Source organism: Podarcis filfolensis, assembly GCF_964270895.1.
Source record: "Podarcis filfolensis genome assembly, chromosome: 9".
NCBI classification, from domain to species: domain Eukaryota; kingdom Metazoa; phylum Chordata; class Lepidosauria; order Squamata; family Lacertidae; genus Podarcis; species Podarcis filfolensis.
Window position 1 is genome coordinate 57,354,910 of NC_139610.1, and position 9,738 is coordinate 57,364,647.

Genomic DNA, 9,738 nt, shown 5'->3' on the forward strand with positions numbered 1-9,738 from the left:
CATGCATTAATACCCTTGGCTTTCTTTATGAGACTGGTAAAATGTTGATCATGGCCTTGATTTACATTATTATTGCCATTATAAGAGGAGCAAAAAGTGGAGATGACAATGCAGTCTTCTGGTGCTTCAGGGCTGATCCCAATATAGAGTATCTTTCTCTCCGTAGGAGTGTTTGGGAATTCCTGTAGATGCAGAGTGTAAAAAATAAAAAAGCACCATTTAAAAATGAACAATCCACATTGCAGCAGAGTATGCCCACAAATCTGTCCTGAAACATGGATTCTCCAAAATGTAACATTAGAAGTAGTTCCATTGCCTTCATTCAAAGTGCTAAGATTCATAGGCCAACTGGATAGGATAGCTTATTTTAGAGACATGTGATTACTTAGAAATCCAAACACAACCCTGGCAAGTGTTGATTTGAGCTAAGTTTCCAGCCAAATAGTCTCCTATGTGGAATCCAAGCATTTATATTCACCAGCCCTGTGCACCCTTTCATTTATTTATTCAGAATGATTTTAGTGACACTTTTCATTAAAATCACAAAGCTATGTACAAGATAAAAAAACAAAAAAACAAAATTACAGTAAAACTGAGACATATTTAGTTATTACCATGAAAACAAAAAAACCACAGCAACAAATGGAGAACACACTTCACCCACCCTGAAGGCTTATTCCCTGGCAGAACTGAGTGCTGGTGTCGGGATGACCTATTCCAGTTTGTGCTTGCTACAAGATTAATTATTGCCTGCGTGAAATGAACCAAAAGGCACAGACTTCTAGGAAAGAGGCTTTGCTTAGCAAATGATCCAGCAACTATCAACTCCTAGGACTTGCCTCTATCATGAATTGAGTTATGTCCAGCAGCTTGGTCCCTAAACTCCCTTACCTCAGAAACATACAAAGTCAGACCACTGGTCTGCTTAGCTCAGCTTTCCAGGGTTTCAGATAGAATTCTCTCCTAGCCATACCAGAAGATGCAGGGGGTTGAAGCTGGACTTTTCTGCAAGCAAGGTAGATCCAGGCGTTGGGTTGCATCCGGTGCTAGAGCAAACCCAGGAAGATCAATGGAAATGGCTGTTAGGTTCCTTGATTTGAGTGGGTCTCCCCTGAGTAGAAAGGGACGCGGGTGGCGCTGTGGGTTAAACCACAGAGCCTAGGACTTGCCGATCAGAAGGTCGGCGGTTCAAATCCCCGCGACGAGGTGAGCTTCCGTTGCTCGGTCCCTGCTCCTGCCAACCTAGCAGTTCGAAAGTACGTCAAAGTGCAAGTAGATAAATAGGTACCACTCCGGCGGGAAGGTAAACGGCGTTTCCGTGCGCTGCTTTGGTTCACCAGAAGCGGCTTAGTCATGCTGGCCACATGACCCAGAAGCTGTACGCCGGCTCCCTCGGCCAACAAAGCGAGATGAGCACTGCAACCCCAGAGTCAGTCATGACTGGACCTAATGGTCAGGGGTCCCTTTACCTTTACATTTACCCCCGAGTAGAATTTTTTTGGCTACAACCCATTGAAATGAAAGAGGAAGCTTCTGCAAAGGATCATGTGCACATCAGGCAAGTCGTATGCACACCTCGGCCACTGGATCATGGGGAATGTGGAGCATTGTTTGGTAGAGTGTGCTCTGGTTTAGCAGGGCCCACAGTCAAAAAGATACCTAAGGGACCTAATGCATACCCTCCAACATACCTTAGCTGAAAATAGGGATATTTCTCACTCCCCACAACTGACCCTCCTCAACCCCCCCATTTTTGGCCTCCCCCTCCACAGGAGAGCAAGTGCTGCCGCCACCACACCAAAAAGACACAGCACACACAAACACCTTCCACTGTCTTGAGAAAACCCCTTTATCCTGATTTGATTTTATTCTTTGGCAGATTTACAAAAACACACACCAGTAAAGAAATTTTAGAAACAGGCAAGATTGGGCACAGCTGTGCAAAGCATTTTATTTTTAAATAATTAATCAAGACTCCTTGTGCTTCGCTCCTCTTTTCTTTCCGCCCAGGGGGGCCATGCCCTCTGCCTGCACCTCAGAGACAGTAGTGTGACTCATGCAACACACTACTGATTAATATACACAGAACAATAATTATACATATTTTATCAACCCTCTGAGAAAAATACAAAACGTTAAACAAAGCCACAAAGACTTGTGAACTACCCAGCCTAAAATGAACTTATGTTTGGTTTCAATAGATTTTTCAAATGCTTAACTCAGTCTTTTAGATAAGTTCATGAAGATACCAACAAAAGGTAAGTTCGGTGATATTCACAATACCGAGAGATGCTAGTAGAGTTGTAGGTAGAGACAGGGTGCTGGCGTTTCACCCTGGCAGTCCAAGTAATCAAAAGGCCGCTGTTTGCCCCCGATGGGGCCCTTTAACTGGGGCTTGCAGATAGCACACTCCCAAGATAGTTTTCCAGGCTTCTTCAGTGGTCTAATCTCAAAGTCTTGATACGTATATTGATATTCAATCTTATAGAGAATACTCTTTCTTGGCTTAAGAGACTGATTTGCTTAGAGCCGGCGCATTATGCAAGGCTGGATCTCAGTGATGGCAGCCTCTCCTCCTGCTCACCCACTCTCCAGCAGCCACTATGAGCTGCCCAAGGGAGGAGACTGGCAGTGGTGACCACTGGAGAGGCAAAGGGATGGTCCATTGCTGCTGCTGTGGACAAGCATCGGCTCATCCTCTTTCCCAAGCTTAGTGGCAGTGCTGGCAGGGAAAATAGGGGTATTCCAGGATCAAATGAGAAGCCATTAAATTACTTTGGGACATGATATATGAAGAGCTGAAAAAAAATGATTGTGCCATTTGCCCTCCTAGGTGTGTGACATCATACTGGGTCATAAGGAAAGGGTTAACTAAGTGTAAAATGATTAACCAATAGGAACCCAAGGGGAGGAGTTAGAGTTGTTAAGAAGTCAGTCTGGAATTAGAGAAGGGAGAGGGAGGATAAGTCTGTGGGGGTTGGGCTAGTTTGATGTGAGAGAGTGAGAGAATCTGTTAAGAGGAGTCAGTTAAACAGTTGGGATAACCAGTTAGAAGGTATTAGAAAGGTATAGGCCGGTAAAGAAACTAAGGTTAAGAAACTGACAAGAGAAATTATCTGAAACCATCAACTTGTTAATGGTTATAAAATAAACTTGATTATTTGTTTTTAATGTTAACAACTGTCTGGACTCAGTGTGTACCCAAGAGAAACGGGTTGGTGGCAGCGGGGAAGTGATCACAGTGGTGGCACAGGGATCAATAGACCGTCAAGCGTCCGGGGACCCTGTGTGATCGCCACAATGATGAAACACACATTCTTAAAAAAACAAACCAGAATTATTTTTATTAGGTATCTTTACAGCACACATCCCAAAAGGTCAGGTTTTTCTCTACGCTACAGCGGCAGCCAGGATCCTGATTGTGAGATACTGGAAAAGTAACTTATTGCCGACTAAGGAAGAATGGCAATTAAAATTATGTGAGTATCTTGAGTTGGCAAAATTAACAGAATCAATAAGAAACCACCTAGGAGATAAGATAAGAAAAGAATGGGATGCGTTTAAAAAGTATATGCTGAAATACGGTTACACTGATTATACCTGGTTAAGCATAGAGTAAATTCCACAGAGATAACAGGAAGGTGCATCACGGATCTATATAGGAGACAGATAAACTAATATATGAGAGAAAAGGAACCGCATAGGGTTGGAAGGAAGTCATTAAATAAATCAGGGTTTCAAACCACATAGGAAATAAGGGTGTATAATATTATTGATGATGGTTTGTATTCCTTAAAATATTTTATGTGTCAAATAAAAAAATTTGTGAGTCTTCTTTTTCCCAATTTTTTTCTTGTTCTTTTTTCTATGGTTCAATACCTTTTTTCCTTTTCTTTTTTGTAATAAGAAAAATGTCTTTTTAATTGTATTGATTAAATTGCAAATAAAATATTTAAAAAAAGAGAGAGAAGCCAGGATGGCTTTCGAAATTCCACAACTGTCCCTGGAAAAGAGGGACACTTGGACGGTGTGCTATTGTTAATATGATGTCTCACCTAGCAAAACTCAGCTCCATTGCCTCCGAGTGCAAAATTCCTACGTGTGAAGAGGGAAACCAAAAACTATGCTAGCAGTTTATCAATTCAATCATTTCATCTTCAGTTTGGACCTGCTCACTCAAACCACAGTGCTTGTTGTGTTGCTTCAAGGTAAGTTCCATTCATTTTAACAGAACTTGTATGAGAATTCTGAATGGGCCATTCTGAAAACAGCAGAGCAGTCAGGTGAGTGGAACTCCTCTACCCATAGACCAGTAGGCTGTGGTGACACAGAAAAAGACATTCCGTAAAATATGGAGCAAGACCCCCACCCCCAATCAATAATGTGTAACCTATCTAGCTAGTCAGAAATGACAGAGGGGACCTCTCTTTAACTCTGCATTAGATCTAATTATAGCAGGGATCGCAGGAGCGTTGAACTCCAACTCCCATCATGACTGATGGTCAGGAACGATAAGTTGTAGCCCAAGAACTTCTGAAGGACACTTCACTGTCTACCCATGTATTCCAGTAACGCATGTTTCATTGAGCAAGCATTATGTAAGCAGCCAAGAGGCTGTGTAAATGTTGCAGACTGCTACAGGTTATGAACTTGTTTACACAAGGGGAAAACAAACAAAAGTGATGGCTAAGAGCCACCACTATGGTGGGTAAATAGCTGGGGAAGGCAACTGGAGAACCTCAGCCTGCATTTGTGTGCAACTCCACAATGAATGATGCACAGACATATTTTAATCACAACTTTGATCCAAGCAAGGCTCTTCCGATGTTCTTATGTCAACAGACATGTAGATAGGAGCGATTTGGTGGGCATGATCTATTTGCATTTCAAATAAACCTTTAACAGAGTCCATTGCCAGGGGCTCCTGACTAATCATGGCAGTATGGGTTTAGAAGGTCGGGCCCTTTTATTTCATTAATTTCCTGTTTTATAGCCCTCCTTTCTTTCATCATGAAACCCAATGCAGCATACCTGTGGTTCCCAGACAGCAACCCATGTGGACACAGACAAGATCTAAAGTGGCTATCCTAATGTGCCTTCAGGTCATATACCCTGTGACCAGAGTATATTTTTATTGATTTGTAACTGGTTAAATGACAGAAAGCAAAGTCTATGGATAAATGGACAGTTTTTGAAACCAAACAGTAGGGGTCCTTCATGAAACTCTGCTGTGATTCTTCACGAGTGTTAAATTGCACCAAACTAAAGAAGGGGAGGGACGCAGGTGGCACTGTGGGTTAAACCACTGTGCCGCTTGGGCTTGCTGATCGAAAGGTCGGCAGTTCAAATCCACTCAACGGGGTGAGCTCCTGTTGCTCAGTCCCAGCTCTTGCCAACCTAGTAGTTCGAAAGCACGCAGTGCAAGTAGATAAATAGGTACCGCTCCGGTGGGAAGGTAAACGGCGTTTCCATGCACTGCTCTGGTTCGCCAGAAGCGGCTTAGTCATACTGGCCACATGACCCGGAAGCTGTATGCCAGCTCCCTTGGCCAGTAAAGCAAGATGAGCGCCGCAACCCCAGAGTTGTTCATGACTGGACTTGATTGTCAGGGGTCCCTTTACCTTTACCTAAAGAAGGGTAGAGCAGTTAAGTAGCCAAGTTTATTTTATTCTTGAATTACATATATGTGGATGAAAGTCTAAAATGATTTCCTCCAACTAGAGAAACAGTCTGCAAAATGGCAAATGAATGTCAATTGAGCAAGTAAAGCATATTGAGTAAGTAAAGCATTATGAATGTTGGAGCAAAAGGATTCCTGTTTTACATGCAGTATGAAATGACAGTGAAATGACAGGAAAATAAGGAATGTCTTGAGGAAAGCTCAAAGCAAACATGAACTCAGTGTGTGACGGCAGTGAAAAAGACAAATGCCATGTTAGGAGAGGGATTGAAAATGGCATGGTTGGTAATGAATTTATATAAATCTATTCGGCAGCTGTTCACAGTGAAGAACAGAATGTCATTCCCCTTGCATGTATGTATATTTTTTGATAAATATGTAAAAGGCGTGTGAGAGCACAGAAATACATCTTAAAGACCGGATCAGAAATATTTGGTGGGGGGCACTAACTCAAACCTCATATTTTGTACGTTGCTAGCAAGCCCTATTGCTGGGGAAAATATTTCAGGTTTAATCATTGATTTAGTTATACATTAATGTGCTGACATTGCACTTTGATACTACTTTCTCAAGCACATGAAGATAACAAATGTCAGAGATCCAAAAGACAGGTAACCCCATGGTATGTCATGACTGTTGGGTGCTCAGGCTGATCCCAGGGCTTGCAAAGTGCTTTGTGCAGGGCTTCTCAAATACTTGACCGTGTCCTGGCCCTCCCTGTCAGAGGAAGAGCTCACACTCAGGATTTTGGTTCTGCCAAACTCTTTAATGCATAGACCTGGCCAAAGCAAAGGTTAAAGACACTGCATGGCTAAGTGTGAGTTCAGAGTTCAGCCGTTGGCCCAACAGGCTACACAGAAACCTGCTCCTTCCTATTGAAGAGTGCAGCAAGCACAATAATTAAGTGGCAAACAACAGGTGTTTCTGCTCTGGGCAAGCGAGCAGGCATGCCTGTGCATGGGCAGGACATCTTTGTTTGCGTTGGCTCTGGCATCTCTATGTCCTTGGTGAAGGAGGTGCCCACTCAGTATCCAGCTGACTCTTAGACACTTCCCCCCAGGGGAGGCAAAAGCAGGGGCAGGAACCTGTCTGAACCTTCCCCAGAATCCTGCTCCTGACCCTCCTCATATTTCCCCTAAAAGACTTACTCTGTATGCAATGTTGACAAATTTGTGCAAGACATGTTCCTTGATATGATGCCGTTCTGTATGTTATTTTCACTAAACAGATGTAATTCCCACCCACCCCCATACTTCCCCTCTAATATGTGCATTGGTGCCCATAGTTTTTTGGTTGGAGAATTGCACTGCAACACTCAGAGAAGTATGAGTTCTGAAGGAGAACCGTGTTTTGGTCTGGGTGTTGTTTTAGGAACTGCCAGTTAAGTATGTTCACAATAAAATGCAAACTGAACTGAATCTTCCTCCCCAATTCACTACTTGGACATAGCTTCTTCTAAGTATGCAGGCATGGCAGACTATCAAGTGTGTAGTTTTGCCAGATTATCAAATGGCCTTGAGATTTTAACAGCTGCACCAAGATTGAACTCAAAAACCTGAGCCTTGGTGCCAAAGTCTGCAGCCTAGCAACCATGCAGCTGAGTACCTCCCTCTCTAAATGTCTTCCCAAATATTTTCCTCCACTTTTCTCTTTACTACCACCTTATGATCATATCATGCAAAAAAAAAAAACCCTTCCATAAATCATGAGCTGATGAAAGGAACAACTTAACAGCAATGCAAAATATGTATTTGTTGTTTTACATCCCACCATGATTGGTGGGTTCAAGGCATGATAGGCCAAATGCACGATGTGAGGTGGAAAACAGACTCATAAATTTTCGTTACTGTGATAGCAGACAGAATTTGGCTCTAGCACAACAGTTTTCATGGAGGAAACTGTTCTCAACAGAAAGGTTGGTCCTATCAGACAGATTGAGGGGAGGGAGGACAACATCAGCATCCCCTTGGCTGTTGCTCCTGAGCCTACTGGCTATGTGCTCTTCTGTTGGCGGAGAAAGAGCTATGTGTGGTTCCTGGCCTGACCAGCACCTCCATAACTTGTCTGGTGACTTCAAGCACGATGGAGGACACTATCCTATAGCCTGTACTGAAACAAGATTCAGCTGTCCATTCAGGCAGCTACTGGACATGGAGTGATAGAGCCACCATTTTGTACTTTGCCTCAGGCACCCAAAGGTCTAGAGCTGATCCTACTCAGTAAAACACACACACACACACACACACACACACACACACGGGCTCAGCATCTTCTCCCTCAGCTTCAAACTGTTAATATGTTTATTTGTGATATTTACTGACTTCCCTATAATAAAAGTTGCAAGGGAAGCTTTACAGAATAAAAACGAAACAGAGTAAAAATAATAAAATGAGCTATACAATAACATGCCTTCTTAACTGAACATTGCAATGGGGGGGGAATCACACAATCTGAAATTCTGACAAGGATTATCTTTTTTATACGGTTCAGCACTCTTATTTCTTATACAGCAAATGAGTTCAGTGTATTAATAGTCAATTTATTAGTATTTATGAAGTGTTTATTCCAATTGCCAGATGAAGAAAAGCGTAAACCTAGATATTTAAAGGATTTCACCTGCTCAATGGGGTGCCCATCAGTTTGTCTCTTGTGTTTTTTAAACCCAGGTAATAAACAACTATCTGACTTCTGGAAGACATCTGAAGGCAGCCCTGGATGGGGAAGTTTTTAATGTTTGATGTTTTATTGTGTTTTTAGTATTCTTTTGTGAGCTGCCCAGAGTGACTGGAGCAACCCAGTCAGATGGGCGGCATATACGGTAAATAAAATTATTATTGGCAAAAACAAAAACTTTTGTCTTTTCATAATTAATTTTTAGCATTTCTTGCACTGCCAATTGATTAAAATATTTCAAAAGTCTTCTTGACCCATGCTGTAGTTGGGACAATTAAATATTGTCAACAGCCTACATAAGTACTGTATCTTTCTTGGTTCCCAATTTAGGAGGTACATAATTACATTATGTTATTTAAAACAGTTATTCAAGATTTGGCGTAAGTGTTAAGACAATGCTGGGGCTAATAAGTATCCCTGACAGGTGGATCTCAGAGTGAACCCGAAAGGTTTAACATAATCTGAATCTTGGTCTCAGAATGAAGTTCCCACATCAGCATCAGTAATCTTCTACCAGTTATCTGAAGAAGTGTGCATGCACACGAAAGCTCATACCAAGAACTAACTTAGTTGGTCTTTAAGGTGCTACTGGAAGGAAAAAAATTTTTTTGCTTCTACCAGTAGAGATTTTATTTAATTGATCCCAAAGGCGATCACAACTGATTAAGAAAAAAGCTGCTGAGAAGTCAATAAATAACCTTCAATTTCACATACTTAGGTACCAGGTATGAAAGAACAGAGCAGTGGCCAGTTGTTGAGTGATTACAACAGAAACTCGCCATTCTTGCCACATAGAGGAAATCTCACATTCCTAAAAACTCTTTACAACAGTGCTGTTCCTATCCTTTTATTCTCTCTCGTCAGAACCCTCCAACCACTGTCACCGCCTGACCTTTTGGATTTCTACTGACCTATATAAAAGCTTGATTCTAGTGCCAGCTGTCATAACTGAAAACCTTACGAGCTACGCAGTCGTGAAACATTAAACATTTAAACATTATGCCTCCCAGCTCCTAGTTAAAGTAAACTTCCAGTCTTTTTATTCAGCTAACTGTTTAGAAAAGAATGGCTTGTAGTCAACTAATTTACTCAGAGTAGACCCACTGAAATTAATAGCTATGAATAACTTGGGGCTATTACTTTCAGAGGGTCTACTCTGAGTATATGTTAGTTGAATACAACTCAATGGGCAGGATTCACTTAATGAACTCAGTAAGTAGAAGTCTTGTGCAAGGACTTCCAGTTGTGCAACAGGACTTTCCCCCTTTCCCCCCATGACCCCCAAATGGATTCAGGGGAAGGTTGGGAGATCCTCTAGAGTCTAGGACATGCACTGGGGGCAGCAAGAGGGAGTCATTTTGCCTGGCAAGCTGCAATGCTTGTAC

The 9,738-nt window shown here is 42.1% G+C and overlaps 2 protein-coding genes across 4 annotated transcripts in view; one reads left to right on the plus strand and one right to left on the minus strand.

Moving 5' to 3' along the window:
- Positions 1 to 2,063, plus strand: part of TRMT10A (tRNA methyltransferase 10A) — a 29,901-nt gene extending 27,838 nt beyond the window's left edge. Inside the window, exon 8 of the mRNA XM_083571631.1 lies at positions 2,011 to 2,063. Coding sequence (XP_083427757.1) covers positions 2,011 to 2,048 — 38 coding nt within the window. The 3' untranslated portion in view covers positions 2,049 to 2,063. The remainder of the gene's footprint in view (positions 1 to 2,010) is intronic.
- Positions 1 to 9,738, minus strand: part of LOC310742342 (uncharacterized protein C4orf17) — a 164,106-nt gene that overhangs the window by 25,097 nt on the left and 129,271 nt on the right. The window contains exon 4 of one of the 3 annotated variants that reach the window (XM_083571686.1): positions 892 to 963. The exons of the other annotated variants lie outside the window; for them this stretch is intronic. The gene's annotated coding sequence lies outside the window, so the exon portion shown is untranslated. The remainder of the gene's footprint in view (positions 1 to 891; positions 964 to 9,738) is intronic. 3 annotated transcript variants of the gene reach the window in all.